This window comes from Hylobates moloch, unplaced genomic scaffold (genome assembly GCF_009828535.3).
Source record: "Hylobates moloch isolate HMO894 unplaced genomic scaffold, HMol_V3 SCAFFOLD_1, whole genome shotgun sequence".
Taxonomy (NCBI): domain Eukaryota; kingdom Metazoa; phylum Chordata; class Mammalia; order Primates; family Hylobatidae; genus Hylobates; species Hylobates moloch.
The window spans coordinates 41,563,447-41,590,539 of record NW_026652276.1 but is presented as its reverse complement, the minus strand read 5'-3'; the positions used below and the strand labels follow the sequence as shown (position 1 = coordinate 41,590,539).

Genomic DNA, 27,093 nt, shown 5'->3' with positions numbered 1-27,093 from the left:
GGTATCGAGTTAGGGAAAGTACAGCCTGAGAAATCAATATAGAATGCATGTGTATATACATACAGACATTTTTGTGCTTTCTTTTTATAAAAGTAAAACATGTCCTTTAATGGACATTCGACAAATACAGAAGAATATAAAAAGAAAATCAAAATCTCCTGTAAACCTACCAGCTATATATGGCCATTGCCAGAGTATTTTTTAAATACTGTATTAAAAACTTGATTCTCATACAAATCTTAAGTAAGCAAATGTCAAAGATTTATTTAACTCGACAGTGAGGGAACCAGCAAAATGATAAAACTGGATGAAAGTGAATTTGAGAGACTGAGCATATAGGCATGCCAGCACAATGACGAAGGTTGCTAGTTTAGGTAAAAAACCGGTTAATATCTTACAGGTAATAAAACTGTAACCTTTGAGGTTGCCTTTCCTACAGGACAGAAATGATTTGATTCTTTACTGGAAAAAAAATCTACATGTTCTTATGTAGCTTCACAGAGTCTAGCCCCCAATCAACAGTAAATAAGTTCAACAAAGTAACATTCCCTTGGAGAATGAGATAACCATGGAATGGACTTGCTGGACTGTGTTCCAAAATGTATTGAAAGGCCATTCCGTGAATCTTGTCTTTTTTTCCAAGTTTTAGATGATATTTCTTAACATGCTGTTATAATTTTAATAGACTTCCTTGTAATTTTAAGGATTATTAGGGTATATATAAATATGTGAATACATAAAACACATTTTTATAAAGATCACATTATATATATAATCCTACATTCTTTTTTTTCAGATAATAGTATATCATAAACATTTTCCTATGACACTAAAGATTTTTCAAAACAGGATTTTTAATGGATATGTGTTTGTTTTTTATTCAAATGGATGCGCTATAACTTATTTAACCAATCCCCATTTTGGGGGACAAATAATATTTTGTAAATATTCTAAAACATAAATCTGCACACATTTCCCATGGTTTCCTTAGAACACATTCCTAGAAGTGGAATTTCTGTCTATTTTTTAGGTTCTTAAAACTGTGGCCTTTAGGAAGATGGTTTCAATCCACACTCTCAGCAACTGGGTATGAATGCAGCCCTTTCATCACAGCCTTATGAACATTGGTTATCATATCCTCTCATCTTTGACAAATTTCTCTAAATTAGAGAAAAATTATCTCTCATTATTTGAATTATATTACTTTAATTAGTGAAGTTAGACCTTTTTCAGATGTTTATTTTCTATTGATAACGCTGTTTTTATGCTGATAAAATGTCATAAAAGGTAAAACTAAAGATAGACCTGAAGGGAAAAATATAACAAAAGGGAAGCAAGAAGCCTCAGGGAAATGTGAGGGAAGGGACTTTGCAGGTGACCACGGTGGCTGGAAGGAGGACTTACAGTTGCATGTATGACATATAGCCATATTCACATGACCCTCAGGACCCCAGGCTAACCCGCCACTGAACACCCAGGACTTACCAGGACAGGGAGGACAGAGCAGTGTCAAAATTTATTTTCCAAACCAGACAGCCTGGTTCTCTCGCCAACTGGCTGTAGCTGGGTTGGTTGTTGGTCCAAGAAGGTTTACAAGATGGCAGGAAAAAAAAACCTATTATTTGGACAGCTGCCTGGTATTCATCCCCAGGATCACTGGGAGACATCTTCAAGGGACAGGAGTAGGCACTGTAACTGTGGTTACACGACATCACAGAATATAAGAACTGACATCCCTTAAAGAGCTTCACTCATGTGTTATGCCATTTGCCTGAATGGAGGGAGAGAAAGATTATCCTCACCAGACCTTCAAAGTCATAGAGTCCCAGATCAGTAGAAAACTCTCTTATCTTAGTTTACAAGTTCAAAATGTTGAAAAGCATGAATTTAATCTTGTACCTTCATTTTGTAGGTTCAGCAACTGATGCCCAAAGTGCTTAAAAACAAGCAAACAAAACCTCCTGCCCCAAATTACTTATGGCAGAACTAGGGCTATAATTCACATCTCCCAGTTTCCCATCTGACACTTGGCCAGCAGTCTTCCTGCCTGAAGAGGGATCTCACACGGGCTGGCTACACAGCCCCCTAAGTTTTATGATGGTGTTAATCAGAGCACATGGACTTCCCCTTGCCAATAGGGGAAAGTTTTACCTCAAGTGGCCTCTCAGTAAGATCTGTTTCATAAAACATTCAGGTTTTCTCAGAAAAGCAGAGTTCCCCATATACTAGCTGCCACGAAATCCATCTTCAGTCATGCTCCAGTCTCTGCCCTGTCTCATCTTCATCACACCTACCCTCTTTAGCTTTAGGTAGATCAACCACGAGGAAGAAAATTCCAGTTTAGGCTGAACACAGACTGGTTTGGAAAGGCCTGCACCATGTAGAGCAGGGAAAGGCACACCCATTTCTTAGTGGATGCTTCTGACTCATAAACACTCCTGCTTGATTGATTTGCTTTGTGTTTGACTTTGTTTTCTAAAAATAGTGTGTAGATTCCCAGAAGCCCCCTTCCCAAGACCCCAGTGGGATGCCCCATCATGCATCAGTTGGATATTAAACATGCCATGAGGGAGGCTATATTTTGTGATGACATGCCTGCCCTAGCAGAAGAGCTCTTCCTGACTGTGGTCACCGGTACCAAGCCACATGCTAAAATCATATAAGTAAATATGGACAGGATTGAGGGTCGGTAATACCTACCAGCCAGGTGCAGTGGCTCACACCTATAATCCAAGCGCTTTGGGAAGCCAAGACAGGCAGATCACTTGAGCCCAGGGGGTTTTAGACCGGCCTGGGAAACATAGTGAAACCCTGTCTCTACAAAAACTACAAAAAAAAAAAAAAATTAGACATGTGTGGTGGCTTGTGTCTGTGGGAGGCTGAGGCGGAAGGATCGCTTAAGCCTGAGTGGTCAAGGCTGCAGTGAGCCAAGATCATGCCACTGCACTCCAACATGGGCAACAGAGTGAGATCCTATCTCAAAATAATAATAACAATAATAATAATAAAGCACTCAAGGGATTATCTATTAGCAATTAACCCAACTCAATACATTGAAATATTTCACAAAAAAAGCAATCTCAACATATATCTTGATAAAAGAAAATAAAAAGCAGAAGGGCAACTGCAGGCTTGGGAGTGGATAAAAGACAAACCCCTGTCAAGAGAGGGAGCTGGTATCTGAGGAGCTGAGCACTATTATCTCAGAATATAAAGGGGTAAGAACAACTTCCTTAGCTCGTGATATCCCAAAGAGCTGATTCTCTCTACCTTTTTTTCTGAGTGTTCATCTTCAGAGGAGCCTGAGCTCCTAAGAGTGCCACATTTGAGCTTTGGTTTATTAAACAACCCAAGGGTACACCTTCCCTGGAAGGGGAGACTAACAAAATGCCCTCCCAAGAATCCCCTTTTTGACCTGCATCCAGTAAAACCAAAGTCCTCTACTTTCCACAGTGTTAGCATGGTTTCATGCACTCCTGGTGGCATCATGTGAAATATTCAGGGTTCTTAGGGTTTGTGTATTCACTTAGAAGAGGGCCACATTATCCTGTGCAACACTTGGCATCTCTGTAGGGTTTCTTCTCTCCCCCATTCCACTGATGCCTCTGAGGCCCTGGCATTGCCTGGTGTAGTTGATGTCATAACAGTTCAGGATGTTCCTGGTGACAATAGCAGTGAAGAAGAAAGACTATATGCACGAGAGCTGAATAAAAAAGCATAACCCAATGGTATGCTGTCTTCAACAGCACCATCTCACACATAATGATACTCAGGCTCAAAATAAAGGGATGGAGGAAAATCTACCAAGCAAATTGAAAACAGAAAAAAGCAGAGATTGCAATACTAAGTTCAGACAAAACAGATTTCAAACAAATAAAGATTAAAAGGATAAAGAAGGGAATAACATAAGGGTAAATGGTTCAATTCAACAAGAAGACCTAACTATCCTAAATATATATGCACCTAACGCAGGAGCACCCAGATTCATAAAGCAAGTTCTTGGAGACCTACAAAGAGACATAGACTCCCACACAGTAATAGTAGGAGACTTCAACACTCCACTGACAGTATTAGACAGATCACTGGAGGAGAAAATTAACAAAGATATTCAGGAGCTGAATTCAACATTGGACCAAATGTATCTGACAGACCTTTCAGAATTCTCCACCCAAAAACAAAAGATTATACGTTCTTCTCATTGCCACATAGCACATACTCTAACATCAACCACATAATTGTACGTAAAACAATCCTCAACAAATGTTAAAAAGCCAAAATCAACCAAAAACGCTCTTGGACCACAGCACAATAAAAGTAGAAGTCAAGACTATGAAAATCACTCAAAACTGTGCAATTACATGGAAATTCAACAGTCTACTCCTGAATGACTTTTGGGTAAATAGTGAAATTAAGGCAGGAATCAAAAAGTTGTTTGAAAACAATGAGAACAAACATACAGCATACCAGAAATCTCTGGGACACAGATCAGGCAGTGTGAAGAGGGAGATTCATAGCACTAAATGTCCACATCAAAAAGTTAGAAAGATCTCAAATTAACAACCTAACATCACAACTGAAAGAAATAGAGAAGCAAGAACAAATCAGAAAAAGCCCAAAGCTAGCAGAAGACAAGAAATCAGCAAAATCAGAGCTGAACTGAAGGAAATCAAGACACAGAAAAAAAAATTCAAAAGATCAACAAATCCAGGAGTTGGCTTTTTGAAAAAATTAATAAGCTAGACCACTAGCTAGACTGATAAAGAAAAAAGGTAAAAGATTCAAATAAACACAATTAGAAAAGATGGAGGGAATATTACCACTGACCCCACAGAAATAAAAACAACCATCAGAAACTACTATGAACACCTCTATGCACACGAACTGGAAAATCTAGAAGAGATGGGTAAGTTCCAGAACACATACACCCTCCCAAGACTGAACCAGGAAGAAATTGATTCCCTGAACAGACCAATAATGAGCTCCAACATTGAATCAAAAATAAATAGCCTATCAACCGGAAAAGGCCCAAGACCTTATAGATTCACAGCTTAATTCTACCACATGTACAAAGAAGAGCTGGTATCATTCTTACAGAAACTATTCCAAAAAATTGAAGGGGAGGGACTCCTCCCCAACTCATTCTACGAGGCCAGTATTATCTTAATACCAAAACCTGATGGAGACATAACAAAACAAAACAACAATAAAAAAAAAAAACAAAAAACAAGAAAAGCCGATATCCTTGATGAACATTGAGGCAAAAATCCTTGCAAAATACTTGCAAACAAACAAAATACTTGCAAACTGAATCCAGCAGCACACCAAAAAGCTAATCCACCATGATCAAGTAGGATTCATCCCTGGTATGCAAGGTAGGTTCAACATATGCAAATCAATAAATGTAATTCATCACAGAAACAGAACTAAAGACAAAAACCACATGATTATCTCAACAGATTCAGAAAAGGCTTTTGATAAAATTCAACACCACTTCATGTTAAAAACTCTGTCAGTAAACTAGGTATTGAAGGAATATACCTCAAAATAATAGGAGCCATCTGTGACAAACCCACAGCAAACATTATACTAAATGGGCAAAAGCTGGAAGCATTTCCCCTTGAAAACTGGCACAAGACAAGGATGCTCTCTCTCACCATTTCTATTCAACATAGTATTGGAAGTCCTAGCCAAAGCAATCAGGCAAGAGAAAGAAATAAAGGGCATCCAAATAGGAAGAGAAGAAGTTAAACGATCTCTGTTTGCAGATGACATAATTGTATATCAAGAAAACCCCATAGTCATGGCCCAAAAGCTCCTTCAGCTGATAAACACCTTCAACAAAGTTTCAGGATACAAAATCAATGTACAAAAACCACCAACATTCCTATAAACCAAAAACAGGAAAACCAAGAGCCAGAAAGGCAATCCCATTTAAGATTGCCACAAAAAGAATAAAATACCTAACAGCTAACCAGGGAGGTGAAAGATCTTTACAATGAGAATTACAAAAAGAAGTTAAGACACAAACAAATAGAAAACCTTCTCATGCTTATGGATAGGAAGAATCAATATCATTAAAATGGCTATACTGCCCAAAGCAATTTACAGATTCAATGCTATTCTTATCAAACTACCAATGACATTCTTCACAGAATTAGAAAAAAAAACTATTTTAAAATTCATATAGAACCAAAAAAGAGCCTGAATAGCCAAGGCAATCCTAAGCCAAAAGAACAAAGCTGGAGGCATCACATTACCCAGCTTCAAACTGTATTAGAGGGCTACAGTAACCAAAACAGCATGGTACTGGTACAAAAACAGGCACATAGACCAAAGGAACAGAAAAGAGAGCCCAGAAATAGGCCACATATCTATGATCATCTGATCTTCAACAAAAACTGAAAAAAAAAAAAAAAAAAGAAACGAGGACAAGACTCCCTTCAATAAATGGTGCTGGGATAACAGGCTAGTCATATGCAGAAGATTAAAACTGGACCCCTTCCTCACACCATACACAAAAATCAACTCAAGATGGATTAAAGATTTAAATATAAAACCCAAAACTATAAAAAGGCAACCTGGAAGACAACCTAGGCAATACCATCCTGGACATAGGAACAGGCAAAGATTTCATAACAAAAACACCAAAAGCAATTACAACAAAAGCAAAAATTGACAAGTGGAATCTAACTAAACTTAAGAGCTTCTGCACAGCAAAAGAAATTATCAACAGAGTAAACAGACAACCTACAAAATGGGAGAAGATATTGGAAAACTATGCAACTGACAAAGGTCTAATATCCAGCATCTGTAAGGAACTTAAACAAATTTACTAGAGAAAAATAAACAACCTCATTTTAAAAAATGGGCAAATGACATACACAGATACTTTTCAAAAGAAGACATACATGTGGCCAACAAGCATATGAAAAAAGCTCAATATCACTGATTAGAGAAATGCAAATTAAAACCACAATGAGATACCAGTCAGAATGACTACTATTAAAAAGTAAAAAAACTCATACCAGTCAGAATGGCTACTATTAAAAAGTAAAAAAATAACAGATGCTGGCCAGGTTGCAGAGAAAAGGGAACACTTATACACTGTTGGTGGGAGTGTAAATTAGTTCAACCATTGTGGAAGGCAATATGGCAATTCCTCAAAGAGCTAAAAGCAGAACTACCATTCAACTCAGCAATCCCATTGCTTGGCATATACCCAGAGGGATAGAAATCATTCTACCATAAAGACACATGCATGCGATTGTTCACTGCAGCACTATCCACTATAGCAAAGACATGAAATCAATCTAAATGTCCATCAATGACAGATTAGATAAATAAAATGTAGTACATATACACCATGGAATACTAAGCAAGCCTTAAAAAAAATGAGATCATGTCTTTTCTGAGAACACAGATGGAGCTGGAGGCCATTATCCTTAGCAAACTAACACAAGAACAGAAAACCAAATACTGCATGTTCTCACTTATAAGTGGGAGCTAAATGATAAGAGCTTATGAACACAAAGAAGGAAAGAACAAACACTAGGTTCTACTTGAGGGCTGTGGGTGGGAGGAGGGAGAGGAGCAGAAAGGATAACTATTGGGTACTAGGTTTAATACCTGAGTGATGAAATAATCTGTGTGACAAACTCCCATGACACATGTAACAAACCTTCACATGTACCCTCAAGCCTAAAATAAAAGTTTTTTTAAAAAAGAAAAAGACTATATGCACAGGGTGAAGTATTATAATAATAGCACCTAACATTCTCATATCATATTAATAATAATGGTAGCTGCTATTCCCTGTTACTATTTTCCAGGCGCCTTTATACACATGACCATATGCAGTCCTTCTAATGACCTTAGATTATTTGCTTGCAATAAGCCTTATTTCAGAACAAACTTAAGGGAATTAAGAACCCCATTAAGTTGGCACAGTTATCTCAATTTTGTGATGAAGACATTGGGGCTTATATAGTTTTAATCAACTGCCTGAGGCCACATAGCCTGCAGTGGCAGAGCCATATTCAAATCCAGCCCCACGCTCTAGGCTATAGGTCAACTGTACACACATCATCCCAAAGCATGTCCCAACTGGGTTGACAAGGGCTTCACTGGTGCACATTTTTGTTCCCTTCTGGCAGTTAATTGGTCTGTGTTTTCTGCAGGTGATTTGTGTGGGTCAGATTTTCTGCACTGTGGCTGCTGACAAACATGCTCATGCCAAGCAGGCCACAAAAGCGGTGAAGATTGTGTACCAAGACGTGGAGACTATAATTGTGAACATTCAGGTAATGTCAACATCTGCTCAGTCTTTTGGTCATTTGGCAGTGAGTCTTTCCAGAAACTTCCAGAGCATGTGCTACCATGGTACTTATGAATCTCTTTATCTTGTTGCATTTCCCAGCTGCTATGGAGATGGTATATCCTCTCTTGTAAGTTTCAGTCTGCCTTTCTCTTACCACCAGATACTTCTAGCTGGAAATGTGTCCTCTTAGCCCACAAGAGATCCCTAATTGTGCTCACTGCCCCTAAATACACCTGAAATGCTTCTGGTTTTCCCAACAGGAAAGTCCTAAATTCCAAACTTGACATTCGATTCTTAGGAAGTTCAAACCCTGGCCTCTTAGGTGGCTGTTAACATTTGCAAGTTTGAAATGTATTTCCCTTAGCTCCTGTCCCAGGTTCCAAGTTCCCTGGTCCTTCATGGCCCTCAAGTCTTCTTGCTCAACATGGAAAAGACTGCTCACTCTCCAACAAATATGAAACATGTGCTCTTTCCCTGGGCTTTTCTGCACTTTTTGCCAGCTTCCTAGGTGCAGTGATTCTTTTTGCACTTTCCTGATGGAGCCACTAAAGAGAGAAATATCATTATTACCTAGAGGAAGAACGGTGATAGGAATTACTTGCATTACATTGGTAGCATGGACACCCTTCTGTCACCTAAGGAAAGAAACTAAAAATTTATCCGCAAGTAAATACAGTGGAATTGAATCTCACATGAAGTCAGGTTCTAAGCAAACATAAAGAATGATCAAACTCGACCTTAACATACTACCCTACTACACCAAGATAAACCAGATAAAGAGGATTAAAAATTAAAAGGTCAAAAGTAAAATCCAAAAACATAGGAACAAAACATGGGAGAACTCAATAGTATTTCTACGAGTCAAACTCAAAATTCCTTAAGAGAAAAAGTTAATAAATTAAGTTACATAAAATAGCACACTTCCGCACAAAGAAAAAATATAGTAAGCAGTCAAAACACAAGCATCAACTGGGAAGAATATTTGCAAGGCACACCACAGCCATGAGGCTAATTTCCTAAGTATATAAGGACTTTCTAGAAATCAAGATGAAAGAGCCAAAAGAAAAATAAGCAAAGAATGCAAGCAGACAGCTAGTGGGAAAAAATATAAATAGGCCTTATTTATAGGAAGAAGATATGGTTTGGCTGTGTCCCCACCCAAATCTCATCTTGAATTGTAGTTCCCATAATCCCCATGTGTTGTGGAAGGGACCTGGTGGGAGGTATTTGAATCATGGGGGCGGTCACCTCCATGATGCTCTCATGCTCTCATGAAAGTGAGTGAGTTCTCATGAAATCTGATGGTTTTATAATGGGCTCTCCCCCACTTTCCTCTGCACTTCTCCTTCCTTCTGCCATGTGAAGAAGGATGTGTTTGCTTCCCCTTCTGACATGATTGTAAATTTCCTGAAACCTTTCCAGCCATGCTGAACTATGAGTCAATTACACTTCTTTCCTTTATAAATCACTCAGCCTTGGGTAGTCTTTATTAACAGAGTAAGAACAGACAAACACAGAATGTAACATTCTGAGGATCTTCTTGCCATTTGTATAAATGAAAAATCTGGCCACTAAAGGTAATAATGAAGGAATCACAGAAACAAAAAACTCCAGAGGGTTTTTAAATTCCCAAATTACTCAGAGAAAATCCAATGAAGAGCTGTAGATGACCACTCAGAAACTGAGGGTTAGGCACAAAAATAACCACAAATAATGCTCTATCTTGACTTCTAAAACAGAACAACAGCAAAGGAGCTCCTTAAACATACAGATTGCTTCCTAGCTGCCTGCTTTATTATGAAAAAACAAGAAATCCATGGCTTCCTGCTCTTTCCTGGGTGGTTCTACTCTGTCTCTTACTTGTGTAGTCAAGGGGATCACAGTTGTCCCTGAAACATCCCACAAACCTGAACTTGAGATCTCAAATCACTTAAAGTTGTGATCCTGGTTTTTTTTCTCCCCAGATCTGGCTGCCCAATCCATTTTATTCGGGAACATGGGGACAACACGTTGATAACTGGAGGATGGCACCCACTACGCAGAACATATAAGGTGAGCAAATAGGAAAGTCGCTACATGCAGCACAAATTCAGTGATTCACTAACTTGCCATTTCAAATATCTGCAGAGCGCTATGCTCACCCACACGTGATTGCTGTACTTTTTTATCAAGTTTTGGTACTGCACTTTGTGACTGTCAAATCACTGCCCATAAAAGATACGGGAAGATTTATATAGAGGGTGAAAGAAAGGCTGAAAGCAAGACAGAAGTGTGGGCAGAAGCCACAGCATTTGAAGATCTCCTCATTTCTGGGGGCATCCAGAATACAGACATGTTAAGGATTTGGAGTGATGCTTGTTCAAACTTGATTCATCCTATATAGTCTCAGTCTAGCTATAGAAAGCTCCCACTTCGCTGAAGGAGATTCTTCTGGCAGCTTCAGCCCTGTGGAATATAACCTGGAATCTAGAAGGGAGCAGAACATACTGCTTAGAACGTAAAATAAGGATCACAAAGCTCCAGCACTAAACCCTAGGGATTTCAGTTCATAAGAGACCTTTTGTTCTCATGGAGAGCTTTATCAACTCTAACTTACAAGCATGGACAATTTCTCACTCCACTGTTTGATTAGAATCAAATCTCTGCTCAGATATCATCTTCTCTAGGAGACCTCCCCAGCACAGCCCTGGCTCCTTATAGAATTGAGTTTGTTCAGTCAGCACCATAATTACAGAGTACTTCCCGAGTGCCGGGTGCTATCCACCTCTGCCTCCCAGGTACCTGGTGCAGCCTTCTAGACTTGTGCATCTCATTCTGCTCTGCCAGATGACTGGTTTCTTACGTGGGAAGGTTCCTTTCTTTGCATTTCTATTTTCCTAGTATCTTGGACATAAAAGGTGCTCAAAAAATACATGCTGAAATGAAGTGTGCAACAACCAACACACTCTAAAGGAGTCAGAGGGTCCAACAGGAAGAGGGTCAAATAAGCCTACTTTCCTTGGAGTGGTCTTTCATTCAACAGATAAAACATCTGTGCTTGAGACCTTTAACGGAATCTACCAGAGAGTATCAATTGAGCCAGCCAGAGCAGTGAGGGGATTGGGAACCATGTCATTAAAACTCAGAGTGTTTGATCTGAAGAAGAGCTCATGTGCAGTGTGGGCCAGTCTCAGCTGACAGGGAGGAAGGACTGCATACGTGGATGCCTAAAACATGCAAGACACGGTGACTGGTCAACTCAGGATGGAATCCCCCATCCCTCCCATCTCACCCCTGTCCCCTCCCTGCATGTCTAGGCTGGGGCTCTCTAGATGTTGGATTTCACTCCCTCCCCTTAGTCCTTGACAGCTCCTGCTGCCACACCAGAGCTCCCTGACACCAAGCCCTGGCGGCAGCCCCATCTTCACCTTTCTGATGCTTGATTAGGCAGCCCAGACCCCCACTCCTGCCCAGAATGCTGCCCCTCCTCAAATTTCTGAAAAGCTGTGGAAAGAGGGAGTAGAGCCATTCACTGCTCTGACGGGAGGCACAGCTAGAAAAGAGGATACAATAGGAAGGTGGGATTTCACATTGCATGAGAGCTGGCCAACACTGGAATGCCTGGCTTCCAGATGCTGTTCCTGCCAACAGAAAGGGATGCCCTAGGTAGCTTTCAAATTGTTTTACCATGGCCCATAAAATGCACCTTATGATGGGACCCAGCACATGTGCATGAACACACACACACCCACACATACACTCACACACACACACACAGAGAGAGAGAGAGAGAGAGGGAGGGAGAGAGAGGGAGAGAGAGAGAGAAAGGAACGAAATTACACAGGACAACACTTATTTGGCTACATGTCAGGCACTGACACTTCCTCTGCACTGCTTTCCTCTCCCCTCCTTTCCTCCTCCCTTCTCTTTTATTTATTCTTTTAAATATGCTGGTCCTAACTGAATTTTCGCATCTTACTAGTGAATCACAAGGGACAGTTTGAAAAGCACTGAGCAAGATGGTATTTCTGTAGGGGTGGCCACAGAACACCTGCATCAGAGCCTTGGAGATGCTTGGTTAAAATGCAGACTCCTGAGCCTCACCCAGACCTCTTGAAGCTGAATTTCTAGGGGTTGTTTGAGACCCAAGTATAAGCTCCAAAATGAAACCCTGCACTGGAAGAGTTTGGAGCAGATGGCCTCTAGATTCCTTCCAACTCCAAAGATGGGGATTTGTTGAGCCCCTAATGTACAAAGCATTATACTAAGAGTTATGGGAGACACAGATCTATCACATGGCATCTGTCCTGCTGGAGAGACAGCATGTGCATGTGGAGGAAGTTAAACAACAAGTTCATCGTGAAAAGGTAGCTCATGATTAACACAAAGAGGGATCCAGGCACATGATGCTCTGAGTCCAGAAGATGGGGACCTATGCACAGTGGTAGTCAGGGAACCCTCGGCAGTGAGAAAACCCCTTCATCCATTAATTAGGAAGAGTAAACTTCTAATGTACCATGCTTTCCACACTAATAACCATAAAAGCAACAACAATAACAGTAATACGTAGTTAGCATGAATGGGGCTATTTCATTGCTTACAGCATGTGGCTTTCTGTTAATCCTCTTTTGAGGCTGACAGCAATCCTCTGGGCTAGGTCGGCGGTTCTCAGGTGTGGTTCCTGGACCAGCAGCAGCATCCGGGAATTTGTTAGAATTGCACATTCACATTCTCAGGCACAGACCTGAGTCAGAGATTCTGAGGTGGAGCCCAGCAATTTGGGTTTTAACAAGCCCTCCACTTGACCTCCATTAACCTGTGAGTTAGGTTATAGTTTTGTCCTCCTTGTTACACATAGGGACACCAACACATAGAAAGGTGGAGTGGGCAGCTAGGTGCGGTAGTTCATGCCTGTAATCCCAGCACTTTGGGAGGCCAAGGTGGGCGGATCATGAGGTCAAGAGATCGAGACCTTCGTGGCCAACATGGTGAAACTCCGTCTCTACTAAAAATATAAAAATTAGCTGGGCATGGTGGCACACGCCTGTAGTCCCCACTACTCAGGAAGCTGAGGCAGGAGAATCACTTGAACCAGGGAGGCGGAGGTTGCAGTGAGCCAAGATCACACCACTGCACTCCAGCCTGGTGATGACAGAGTGAGACTCTGTCTCCAAAAAAAAAAAAAAAAGAAAGGTGGAGTGGGCTTCCGAGGGTCATTCAACTAGTAAGTAGGAGAGCCAGAGTTTGAACCCCAGCAGTCTGGCTCCGCAGCCACATGCTTACGAGGAGTGGAAAGGACTCCGCCTCACATTCTTCCAGTGCCCGGGATGTCGTACTTGAACCTCACGCACTCACAGAAGTAAGTGTTGTTTACCACTCACAGATTGGCTTTATGAACAATGGGAAAATCAAGGCAGCAAACATTGAATATCACATCCATGGAGGCTACATGTCACATGATTCTGAAATGGTACTTGATTTACAAAAACTTCTGGGGTTCCAGTTATTTGTGGCAATAAATTAAGTGTGAGCTTGGTTTCTTATAGTATAGCTTTAGAAGGTTGTGTCCACCAACGTATGCTCACTTTGCATGGCATGTAAGTTGTGAGCCAAGATGACTCACATAGTTTCCAATCTCCACCCCCTCTGTCTAGGAGGTAGCCAGGAAGCTGCTGCCTCTCAGCTTTGAGACACTTGGTGGCAGAGAGTCCTATGCCCAGTTTGCATGGCATGTAAGTTGTGAGCAAGGATGACTCACATAGTTTCCAATCTCCACCCCCTCTGTCTAGGAGGTAGCCAGGGAGCTGCTGCCTCTCAGCTTTGAGGCACTTGGTGGCAGAGGGTCCCCGAGGCTCAATTTCCATTTGCCACACTCTAGTTACAGAGCATCCCCTTGATGAATACCTCCCATTGTCCCCGGAAAACATCCATAGAGCAGTTCTCAATCATCCCTTTCTCTCTTCCCTCCCAACACCTTCACCCTAGGCAAGGCCTGTGGGGGTCAGGGAAGGTCACAGTTGGCATCTGGAAGGAGGGCCGAGGTTTGGGCCTGTCCCAGGCAAGTCTCTCCTCTGCTTATGCCCTGGGAACCTCTTCCCCACACACTCCCAGAATCTCCTCTCCTGCCCAGAGCCTGGGCCCCACCCTAGGCCTTTATCCAGGCCCAGCTGTCTCATGTCCAAAATTATATTGAGTCTTCCCACGGCCCCTTTACCCACAGTCTAATCCTTTGACAATAGGTATGAAGACATCACTGGCCCATTTGGCTTTCCCTGCAAAGTTTCTTTCTATTCTAGAAACTTCAGAATTCATCTTTTCTCTACCTACTCATCTTATCAGAGGGACACTCCACCTGTTCTCTTTGCTTTCTAATGATCCCCAGGGTAGAAATCCACAGCTCACTCCATTTACAGATGGAATTTTTATGACCCGCCCACACATGGTTTTATGAGATATATTCTCAAAAATTCTCAAAACAGATGTAGTCTAATTTAATAACAAATATGCATTATAATGCTTCAGAGGAGGAGATGCTGTCCTGAGGGCCAGCAAACAGCTGTTTGTCTTAACTGCACAAAAAGTTGGGAAGGGCTGCACCCACCTGGCAGAGCTATTCTTTCCACTCTTTTTTCTACCTGGAGTCAAACTCAGTCATTCGGAAGAGTCACTCTGTGCCACCAACACTGAAATACTTTGGTTGAGTCATGATCAGAAATTTTGGGCTTTGCTTGAGCTTGCATGGTTTAAATATGCAAGAAAAAAAATGGAAAAGATCCCAGGAAATATTACAGAAAATGATGTCTCCAACCTACAGAAAAAGAAAAAAGGTCTGAGTGTTCATAATACCGATAACATTTTGAGGGTGTTGAGTAACTTTTTTAAAAAGCAAAATTAAATTGTTTCCATTTCAATCAAATATGGAACATTAATTGGTTTAAATTGTAGAAAAATATTTTATTTATCCATTTATATAAAGACATATCTACTTAATTTATAAATTATATATGTACACTTAATTTTAAATTATATGCATTTTAAATTAAGTGTATATATATTTACTTATATATAAGTATAAATATTATATACTCATATATATAAATAAAATCCATATAATTTAAAATTAGATGGTCACCTAAGTAGGTATGAGATTCCCCTCTGTGGTGGTGCTGAGAATTGAATACAGAAACACATCTTAGAAGGGCTGGCGTTTCTCCTTCCTGCATCTCTGAGGCCAAGCCTGCAAGACCAAAGACCAATTTGCCTTGCAATACAACCTTCCAAAGATTTGGTTTTCCCCATGGCGCATACGTAACAGAGACTTGGATGACAGCTGTGGCAGCCAAATGCCACCTTACCACCAGAGAAGGTAACAGGAGATGATCGTCAAAAAAAAAAAAGGCTTTAAATAAAAGAACAGTCTTTCAATTCTGAAAGTTGCATTGTCTCTTAAATGCTTAATTTATTCTCAAAGTGTTCTTTCCTGCTGATTCGGTAATATTCCACAGCTAGTGTCTACTATGGACTCACTGTGGATCTTGTTGTGAAGTTTGGCATTTTCGTCCACCAGGTTAGAGATAAACGTGTGCAAAATGGTTGATAAGACAATTCACAAGCAAGAATTTGACCCAAAGGTTTGGGAGGCCAAGGCGGGCAGATCACGAGGTCAGGAGATCGAGACCATCCTGGCTAACACAGTGAAACCCCGTCTCTACTAAAAATACAAAAAAATTAGCCGGGCGCGGTGGCGGGTGCCTGTAGTCCCAGCTATTCGGGAGGCTGAGGCAGGAGAATGGCGTGAACCCGGGAGGCAGAGCTTGCAGTGAGCAGACATCGAGCCACTGCACTCCAGCCTAGGCGACAGAGCCAGACTCCGTCTCCAAAAAAAAAAAAAAGAATTTGACCCAAAGGATCTGATAAGATGCTGGAGAAATGTATGAAAAATTCTTCATACTACAGTAGGAAAAAAAGCTGTAAAACCATTTAACCAGTGGAATTATTAGAAGGAAAGAGGAATTGTCATTATCCCCATGAAATTCTCAGTTGGATATCCAAAGATGTTTTATCATCAGGTGATTTTCAGAAATGCTTGTAAGGCTGAAAAAAAAAAAAGTAAGATCTTGTACCAAGATCTACTGATACTAATTTTTAGAAAATAACTTAGTAATTCCAGAGGTTTTGCTACTGGCTTAGCAATTTCATTTCTTTTGCTCTAACAGCTATGGTGCTATTAACTGATGAAGAATTACTGATAACAAAGAAAGTCCACAAGGAAAACTGATATCTAAAACACCACAGTTCTAAAGTACAGATCATTTTGAGGACTGCCTTAAGTCACAATCCCATTTAACATCTCTTGTCGTGCTTCTGTGTGATCCTTAAGCATTACTTCTGGAAGGCTTCCCTGGCCTCCAATACCTACACTGCACTGTCCACTCCTGATTCTTAACTCAGTACAGTTGCACTATGTTGAAATTGTTGATTTCCCTTTAGGGTTCCTCACTGCAGGCTGTAAACTGCACCCATGTCTTAGCCATTTCTTTATTCCTCTCTTTATTCCTCCTAGCATAAATGTTTGGATGGAATGATGGATAGATGGATGGATGGAATGATGGATGGATGGATGGATGGATGGATGGATGGATGGATGGATGGATGGATGATGGATGGGTGAATGCATTGTTACATGAATGAGAAGGTGAAACAATTTCTGTGGGTATTGGGTCTTCCTCTGTAATTTTCTTGAAATCGCTCTACAACTTCTAGAAAAATAAGCTCAGATTGCTTGGTCCTTCCTACAAAACCACAGTGGAATTACAGAGAAGACATCAACATTTCTGCTCGTGATTTATTGTTGTTGTCTGTAGATTTCTCCCCACTCAAAAATATATATATATATCACTTGGTATTGGAGAAACAGCCAGACACTAAAAATGAATGTTTTTAAATCAGCGTCATTGAAATCAGAGATAAATCCCCAAAAAGGTAACGTTAGTGGGATTTTAGAATTTTTTTTTTTGCAAGAATTGAGTTTTGTAGAATTGTATGAAAAGATTATCGGAACAAAAAGGTAAAACTATCTAAACATTCCTACACCGAACATCCATGGGCTCCTTGCCTAAGAGACGTGTCTACTAGGTACTTCTTATGCTTCTAGCAAACACCTCCCTATAGGAGAGGGAGCAGCTCCAGTGCCTTAAATTGCCCCAAACTGGGTCATGTGTCTGGGTCAAACTGGGTCATGCATTTACTTCAGCAACTCCACTGCTCTATTAGCATTTTCCCACTGGTTAACTTGGAAACATAATCATTACTTTTTAAACAGAGATTTCTTTCAAATGTTTAATTAACCACACCCAGAATTGTGATTGAAAGCAAGTTAAGCCAGGGAAGACAATGACTAGTTTAGCTTTTTTTTTCAAATTAATATATATGTATACTTTTTAACACACCCAAAGTTGCCCAGCTCTAATACGCCCTTTTGTCACACCTGGTCCCCAGAACATTTTCATCCACCTTTCTCAAAAGGTAGAGTCCTGACGAGGCTTCTACTTACTCAAGACGTCCTCTGCTCTGCCCTTGAAGGAAGAGAATCTGAGATCACACATTCATAAATTGTACCCACCTGGTAAAATCTGTATTTTAATGAGGGATTTCTAGAGGTGATGCCTAAATCTCCATGTTTTCCCAGTTTAGGAACCCTTGACACCCTGGGAGCCCTATAACACCCAGGCTTGGACAAGGGGGCGCCAAGCCTTGTTTATGCCTGAGCACATAGACGGCTGCTCAGCACACCTCCTTTCAAAGAAAATTGTTAAAATATACTTTTAGTGGCCAACATTTTTCCTCAATGAAAACAGCTTTATTGTTTTGTGATTATACAAGTAATATATGCTTATTGTTATTGCAAAGAAATTGTAAACAAAACCAAAAGTTCAAAGAAAAAAATTAAAATCATCTGGAAGCCCACCATGCAGAGATAACCACTATTCTTTTTTTTTTTTTTTTGAGACAGAGTCTCGCTCTGTCGTCCAGGCTGGAGTGCAGTGGCGCGATCTTGGCTCACTGCAAGCTCTGCCTCCCGGGTTCACACCATTCTCCTGCCTCAGCCTCCTGAGTAGTTGGGACTACAGGCACCCCCCCACCACGCCCGGCTAATTTTATTTGTGTTTTTAGTAGAGGGGGGGTTTCACCATGTTAGCCAGGATGATCTCGATCTCCTGACCTCGTGATCCGCCTGCCTCAGCCTCTCAATACTATTCATATTTTGTCAACATCCTTTTCTACACCTCACGTATCTGTATGATTTTGAGCAATTGGGATCATTTTGTTTGTGCTGCGTTTAGTTGTGGACACATTTTTTAAGAGTTTTCTTTCTTGTTCTGTTTTGTTTTTGGTGGGGAAAGAGAATGGTTCTGTTTTGTTTTTGGTGGGGAAAGAGAATGTTGCCTCCTCCTCCCCCCTTCTCCCCTCCTCCAGCCACCAGGTAGCCAGTGTTAACAGTCTGGTATATGTCCTTCTGTTTTTTTCTTGACGTACATGTAATCATAAGTTCACATTCACACACTTATACAGAGGTTTGGTATAAAATAATGTAATGTCTTTGTGTGAGAATGTTCCTCTCATCTCCAACTTACTATCTTTCTTCCTCACCTAGTGAATGAGTAAATAAGCACATTGAAACCAAGTATTAAGCTCCATGAAAAAGCAATAGTGTTGAGGAAGCGGTAATGAGGTAGAGGGTGAGGCTGGTGTGCAAAACCTCTCTGCCTCCCTGGAAATTCCACTTAACATATTCCTTCTCAAGTCACCTCAGTCGTCCTCTATGAATCAAGAAAGATAAAACCCAGAGCCCTGTCAACTCAGCGCACTGTCACCAGACACCTACTATGTGACTGGTGACATCACTGAGGCAGTGGGGCTGCAAGCGGGATTTATTAATGGAAGGTCTGAGTTTGCACCCTACTTTTGTACATTTAATGGCTGTGTGACCCTGACAAGTATCTAGTTCTCATCCCAGTCTCTTCATATGCAAATTGGGAATGATATAAGTATCACAGAATTATAAGGATTAATACAATAATACCCGTGAAAGTATTTTTAAGTTATGAAGTGTGTTAGACAACGTGGGAGATAAAAAGGAAGTGTGGTGCAGTGCCTAATTAAGGAACTAAATGTTATCCAAAGAAGTGACATGAACACAGATGGAATCATTTCAGCCCTGGAGCAGTTAGTTGCTGCAGGCAGGGCCATACACCCTCATGTCCAAGGGCAGTAACTCCTGTGGATAAGAGATGTGCTCACACACAGAGTGCACCAGCTTCATCTCATTAGTAGAATAACACCCTGCATCCCTCGATCTACAAAACATGCTAAGGGAAGACCCTTGCTCTGGGTCACATCCACCAAATACTCATGGCTGGGCCAATAGGAGCAGTGCAGACCCAAAATGCTATCTGTCCAAGGTGAGACACCTCCAGGAGAGCAGCTCCAACTTATTGGCTCAGGGAGATTCCTATAAGCATACAAGGACCACTATGACATAGAAGCCCCAGCAAGAAGGCAGGCAGGACTGCTGGTGAGGACACGGCTGAATGTGCACCTTTCTAATGATAAAAATTACTATAAACATCCTCAGACCTACCACTTTCACTGCTCAGACCCATACATGCCCTCAGACCTACCACTTTCACTGCTAGGAATTTTGAAACAACTTTATTGACATCTAATCTATCCACATACCATAAAATGCACCCATTTAAAGTGTACCATTCATAGAGTTGTGCAACCATCACCAAAACCTAATTTTAGAACATTTAGTCAGCCCACGTCCCCCAAAAAAAGATTTGTACACACTATCACTGCTAGAAATTTATCTGATGGTCATTTTCAAGAAATTTTTTGCCAAGATATATATGCAAAGATTTTCATTTTTGGAAGCTATTCTTATAAGAGTGGGGGGAAAAGCGCAGAGTGTTCCTTATTTGGAAACTTCTTAAATAAATTATGTTACATATATGATGGAATATTGTGCAGATATTAAAGCAAATTAGGTGGATCTATATATGTTGATATAGAAAAAAAATACCAAAGATTCATTATTAAATTTAAAAACAGCAGAATGGTGTTTTTACTCTTATACTTTTTAAAAAAAAATTCTATCACAAAAGTATGCCATATTTATAAATAATCACAAGGAACTGATGACCAGTTACTTTTAGGATGGGACAGGGCAGATCAGTGGGCAGGGGTGCTTTCATTCTCCATCTTGTACCTTTCTAAAATATTTGATTTTTTTAAGTATACACAATGTTCATTTTTCCCTCTATGAAATCTTTGAGGCCAGATATATTTTGGGATTCTAAATTTTTCTGATTTTAAAAGATCATATGATCTCTATACTATTTATTAAAGTCCTCAGCAGATTCTGGGGCAACATGCCACATTCAAGCATGGTAATATTTCTGCAGTGAAGTGTATGATTACTTAAACCAAGTAAGATTTTTTAAAGACTGTGAATCTCTCATTGGATGAGATCAGGACAAGTTTCTCCACCAAATAGGTGCTCAGGGTTTTTGAAATTCAGAATTGCTTAACAGACTGGGGACTTATATTAGCACTATTCGACTTTTCTTATAATAACCCAGGGTGTGAGAGCAATGAGATTACGGACAAATGAGATTTTGTTTTTTATATTTTGCTGTATTTTATTCTATAATTCTTTGCAAGTTTTTTACTCCCCGGAAGCAATTGAGAATAATATGCTCAGAGGAACAAGGAGAAAGAATTCACGAGGACAGAGTGTTCCTCCCTCAGTGACAACTAAGGGCAAAGATGGTCTGCTCCAACAAAAACAAGCTCTAAATTCTACTAGCTGTTAACAACTTGGGCCAATTTGCTATTGCTTTGCAGAGTTGGAACCGCAGAGAGAGTCACTCTCCTTATTGAATTCAACCTTACACTAGGAGAGACTCAGAAAGGAGGATAATGCAGGTGGGCCTTCAAAGTCTAACCAGTTAATGCCGCTGAAAATGGCGAGAGGCTGCTGCAACAGCTGATGACCACATTTCAACAGTGAGGGACTCGTTCAGGCTTTTCTTTGTTTCACAGATTTCATGGAACAGCACCTTTGCTATTCTCAGGTGGCACACACCTTTGGATGAAACCATTGGTCCTGTACCAGTGAAACTGTAGCTTTATTTTGTGGCTTTTGCTACTTCATTTGTGACTGCCTTACTGTCAAAAATTCCCATACAGATGGCAGAAAGAACAGATTTCTAATTTTATTTCCAGGCTGCTGCTCTAGTTCATATCTACACAGATGGGTCTGTATTAGTTGGTCGTGGCAGAGCTGAATTGGGACAAGGTATTAACACCAAAATGACACAGGCGAAAGAGGTTGTTTCAGTTTTGCCATCAGCCAGAATTGGACTTTATAAAATACTCCCAGACTGCACAATATCACCTTTGGGCTTTGTGATGCAATGACTAGAATTACCCACAGCATCCCTAGGACCTCATTCTGAATTACCTGGAAATAAGCCAACTGGAACTTGGGAAGAGGGCTTCACCTCCCTTCTCTAGTGGGAGGGGCTTCAACAAAACTCAGCTTCCCAGGGAACCAGTGGCTCCTCACCCCTGACCGAAGCAGCTGTAACTTTTCATGGGCTCCAAAGTTCAGTGAGGTGTGGCAGCATTCCCAGACAACTCCTGTGTATTAATTATACATATATTTGAGTGCCAATTGCACTCCAAATCCAGACTTCCTGGTGCCAGACAACTTGTTCATTCCCCAATCAAGTCCACTTCCTCATGCTTACTCTATGAAAAGGGCACCCATGATAGGGTCGGGGTCCCTCCTCTAGAATGCAGACCCACACTGGGACCCAAGACCTCCTTACTTGAGAACAGAGATCTCCCCAGGCTGCCCTGTTGGAAGAACAGAGGGCAGAAGCCCTACTGAGACAAATGTCCTGGTATCTGGGGAAGGGCAAGAACAACATCTCATTTTGAGAGGGGACAAGTGGAGATATCCCTGGTTTGGTCAGCTGAATTTGAAGACCAAAGCCAAGAGTAACTCATGCAATGCTGGTTACTCAGTGACCCAGGTTCCAAGCAAGTCTCACAAAGCTTTAATGAGTACCTGCCCCTAGAGTAAAGTAATGAAGACAATACCGAGGCTGTATGGGTCATGCCTCACTTAACGACAGGGATATGATCTCAGAAACACATCTTTAGGCGATTTTGCCATTGTGGGGACATCATAGAGTACATTTCCATAAACCTAGATGGTATGGCCTACTACATACTTAGGCTATATGGTCTAGCCTATTGTTCCTAGGCTCTAAACCTGCACAGCATATTACTACACTGAATGCTGTAGGCAATGGTAACATAACGGTAAGTATTTATGTACCCAAATATATCTAAACATAGAAAAGGTACAGTAAAAATCTGGTATAAAAGATAAAAAATGGCACACCTGTATAAGACACTTACCGTGAACGGAGCTTGTAGGACTAAAAGTTGCTCTGGCTGGGTCAGTAAGTAGTGAGTGGATGTGAAAACCTAGTACACTAGTGTAGACTTTATAAACACTGCACACTTAGGCTACACTACATTTATTTTAAAAATATTTAGATCTGGTGTGGTAGCTTACACCTGTAATCCCAGCACTCTGGGAGGCTGACGCAGGCTGATCACTTGAGTCCAGGAATTCAAGACCAGCCTCAGCAACAAGGGGAAACCCTGTCTCTACAGAAGAAAATATGAAAGTTAGCCAGGCATGGCGGCATACACCTGTAGTTCCAGCTGCTTGAGAGGCTGGGGTAGGAAGATCACCTGAGCCTGGGAGGTGGAGGTTTCAGTGAGCCAAGGTCATGCCACTGACCTCTAGCCTGGGTAACAGAGCCAGACCCTGTCTCAAAAAAATAAAGTTAAATTAAAAAACAAAGTAATTATGCCACAACTATGACAGCTATGATGTCACTAGGCAATAGGAATTTTTCAGCTCCATTATAATCTTGTGGAACCACTGTCACATATGTGGTCCACTGTTGATAAAGCATCATTATGCCACACAGGAATGTATTTAAAACAACCTTTCAGAGTAGGTATTAGTGCCCATATAATTCAAACAAAAATACTCTGAAGAGCAAAGGGAGCCATTGACATTAACACAAAGACAACCAGTGTAAACAGGGATTGTCCTGGGCAAAGTAGGCTGTGTGGTCACCTGGTTCTGGTATCTCCAGGTCACAGACAAGATCCCCATGGCATGGAGAGTATAAGTCATCCACATACTGAGAAGAAGCAGAGCTATTCAATCACAGGGATGTCTGACTCTAAAACTCACATTTCTCTACACACCACGCTGCCTTTCTCTGTGCCTGTGTTCTTGTGGTCACTGCCTGGACAGGGGTTTTCATAGCCTTGCTAAGCATGCAGCAAATCCTAAATGGAACCTCAACACATAAAACACATAGAAACAGAGCCATTTTGGTTGAACTGGGCAAATGGATCTTGCATTCTATCTGTCCTCCCTCTAGCCTCCACTTTAACCTCCTGGGTGAAAAAGCCCCACCTTGGCACTGGTTCCACAGGGAACACCAGAGTCAGCCCCTTGTCCAGAGTTGGAGACAAGCCACATGGAAGGTATCTGCAGGATGCAGGATGGATGGTGATTGTTGCAGGGTGAGAAACACAGTCGAGTTTGAAAGGTTTCCACATTTAATTATCTACCTGTCTTCTGTCCTTTTCCACAGAATACCTGCCAGAGCCTCGTGGAATGCCTTGAACCTATTATCAGATGGAGTGCTAGTGGCACCTGGGAGAAGTGGGTGAGTATCAGGTGTGGCTGAAGACTGCAGAGCTCCTGTGGGGCCACTGAGTGGAAGCACCTGTTCCCGGGTATGCTGCATCCCTGCCACTTCCTCCTCCTGTCCTGTACAACCTAGGGCATCCCCTCCCCAGTCATCAGTGAGCAGGCAGATCACCTGGGCATTAGTTAAAATGCAGATTCTTATTCTGTAGGTCTGAGTGGGGCCTCAGAGTCTGCATTTCTGTCAGCCTCCCAGGTAACGCCTGCACTGCTGAACCACGCTTTGAGTAGCACTCCTGGCTGGTGGATATAAAATGGATAGTATCTCCATCATAAGGAGGTGACTAGGAGCTAGGAAGAAAGGCATTTATATATTGGTCCAGAAATTAAAGATTAGTAAGCTGAGTTCATAAGGGACAGATATAAATCAGTCGTTCACCTTGCAACCAGATCTTACGAAACAGAAATCTCTGGTTCATCTGGATATTTACTCACACCTGGAGAAATAGCTCAGTAACAGCCTTAAAGCCGTTCATATTTAAATACCACTTAGTGTGTGTCTTGTTATTCACTAAGGAAGATAGAGCTTACATCATCTAAAGTTCACTTTTGGAAATTTGCACAGAAAAAAGCAATACATTTAAAGGAAATTCTTGCAGGGGAAGCTGTTATATTGGATTACATTTTGAAAAACATCTTCAGTTAAAGCTACAAGTGCTTGCTGTTTTCCATACCTGCATTTCAAACATTCGTGGGGAAAACTGGATAGTCTTTGGGTGGCAGTTCTTGTTCTTCTTTCAGAATAAAGACTTCATTTTAAAATATGACCCAGATTTTTAAAGATTGAGGCAGCAGGAATTCTGCAAGGCCCCTGAGTATTTCATTAGTGCTGGTAGAAAGTCTCTTGGTGATTTTGAAGTTTTGTGGGAAGCCCTCAGGGCACGGTGATGGATGGGATGTGGTAGCAGTAACTTGAGGGATTACTAAACTTACCTCCTTTATCTCTTAGTTTCTCTGAAACTTAAAAATATATACATATTCCAACCAAGCCGAAGCTCCACCCAGACTGGTTCCCCATATATGGAGACAGGAGGATGGAGATCCTTGGTTAGACTTTGTTTGGGGACCCTGAATTTAAACTTCCACCACAGATGTTTACCTTTATCGCTTTTTCCCTTGCTCTTTAAATAGATCCACCAAGGCAGTGACTTAGCAATCATCCTGGGCATCCTTAGCAATCATCCTGGGCAGAGAACCCACTTGGGCACTCTGCTTGTTCACTCAGGAAAATAACATTCCCAACAATAAGGAAAATTATGACATCTAGAAAACGGTATTTTCCCATGTTTTGTTTTTGTCCAGTTGTGTATTTTTCCTTTCATCATATTCTTTTTTGCAGGTTAATGAAGCTTTTGCTCAAAGCATTAGTCTCTCTGCCACTGGATATTTTAGGTAAGAGGTATCTAATACTGTCCTAAAATTATTCCCTTTTAGAATGGAAAAGGAACTTTGAAAAGGTGTGCTCAGTTGTTTATATTTTTAATATTAAGTCTATTATTATTGATTTTATTTTTTATTGAAAGATTTTCGTTAGAAAGAGAAATGCTATATTATCAGAACAGGAAGACAGACAATTTTGAGATGAGTCCCATAATTTCCTTCCTGCAATGCCTTAGTACACATAAACTTGCCACAGGTTTATAGGTTTGATATTAAACGATCCTGTGAATAGTGAGAACAGATCAAGATAGAGGGATTTTTGCAAAGCTTTTAGTGCTTCCCAGCATGGATTTAGTGCTTATGCCTTTCAGTCTTGTGTCTAATAGGATGCAGCACTTTGGGCTTTCTAATATTTCTTGCTCTCCAGAAATCTTGCCTTATATCCTGCCTCTTGTGACCCTCTTCTCTTGTCTAACGGGGGATTGGTTATAAAAGCTGTGAGTCAAACCAGGGATGACCAAAACAGCCCCATATAAATAGCATGGGAAGTTGAGCAAGGTACCCCATCAGACATGAGCATTTGTCCAAACAAGAAACAGGGAGATCTCACTGGAAGCAACAAGACACTAACCATGCTTTTACCATATTGAGCATACATGGGCACATCTCCTAGGCTTTTTGGGACGGTGGTCTGGTATCCTGATGGCATCTATAAATACAAAGCTCACATCTGAAGGTAAGTTGGATCTTCTTGAATGGGGAGGCCATGCCTAGTGTCAGTAACCCAAAGGAAGGATGTGAATTTAGGAAACTAGAACTGAGGGAGCTCAGATTCTGTTGGTCTCACAGGTCAACCATGGAAGTCACAGGCACCCCTGGCCAGTGGGTATAAATAATAGTAACCATCATGAGGATGTAGACCAGGAACCACGAAGAACCCATTTATTGGTTCAACAATTGAAGTAAGCTGAGTTGTAAAGATCAATGAAATTGTCTCTTTTTCTAGTCCTTTTGTTTCCTCCTATCATTTATCCAAGTCTTAAATGAACATTCTAACTCTGATCAGTTGGTCTACAGAGAATCAACCCAAGAGTCCTCCGCCCAGTATAAGAAAAAAAGAGGGAAACAGTGCCCCATTAGGCCAATGTGTCAATGGTAGGATCAGACATAGACCCCAAAAGAAGTGAGTCTTGGGTGAAAGCCAAGGCCATATGGACCACCCTAACCCTGAGGTTCTGAACTTTATTTTTACTAAGAAAAGTGCAATTTCCTCACAGCAATAGGCAAAAATGGAAAGCTATCCTGGCACACAAGTATAGAATGCCACCAGAGACAAGCAGCTGGCAGAAAAAGCCAAGCCACCAGCAACAGAGACAAAGAACTGTGAGCTTGAGAGGCTATGGCAGATGGCGAGGGATGGACAGTGAGGGAGAAAGAGACTCAGATGCAACAGAGGCTCAGTGGCTAGACTTAGGACCCAGCCAGGGCTTATCGTAAAATAAGCACTTGGGAACTTTTTATATCTTTGCCTTGGCAACCA

General features: G+C 41.1%; 1 protein-coding gene across 1 annotated transcript in view; it reads left to right on the top strand.

Moving 5' to 3' along the window:
• LOC116810478 (aldehyde oxidase 4-like) overlaps positions 1-27,093 on the top strand; it is a 123,329-nt gene that overhangs the window by 30,756 nt on the left and 65,480 nt on the right. Inside the window, exons 5-7 of the mRNA XM_058427571.1 lie at positions 8,178-8,368; positions 10,282-10,369; positions 24,058-24,132. Of these exons, the coding sequence (XP_058283554.1) occupies positions 8,178-8,368; positions 10,282-10,369; positions 24,058-24,132 (354 nt within the window). The remainder of the gene's footprint in view (positions 1-8,177; positions 8,369-10,281; positions 10,370-24,057; positions 24,133-27,093) is intronic.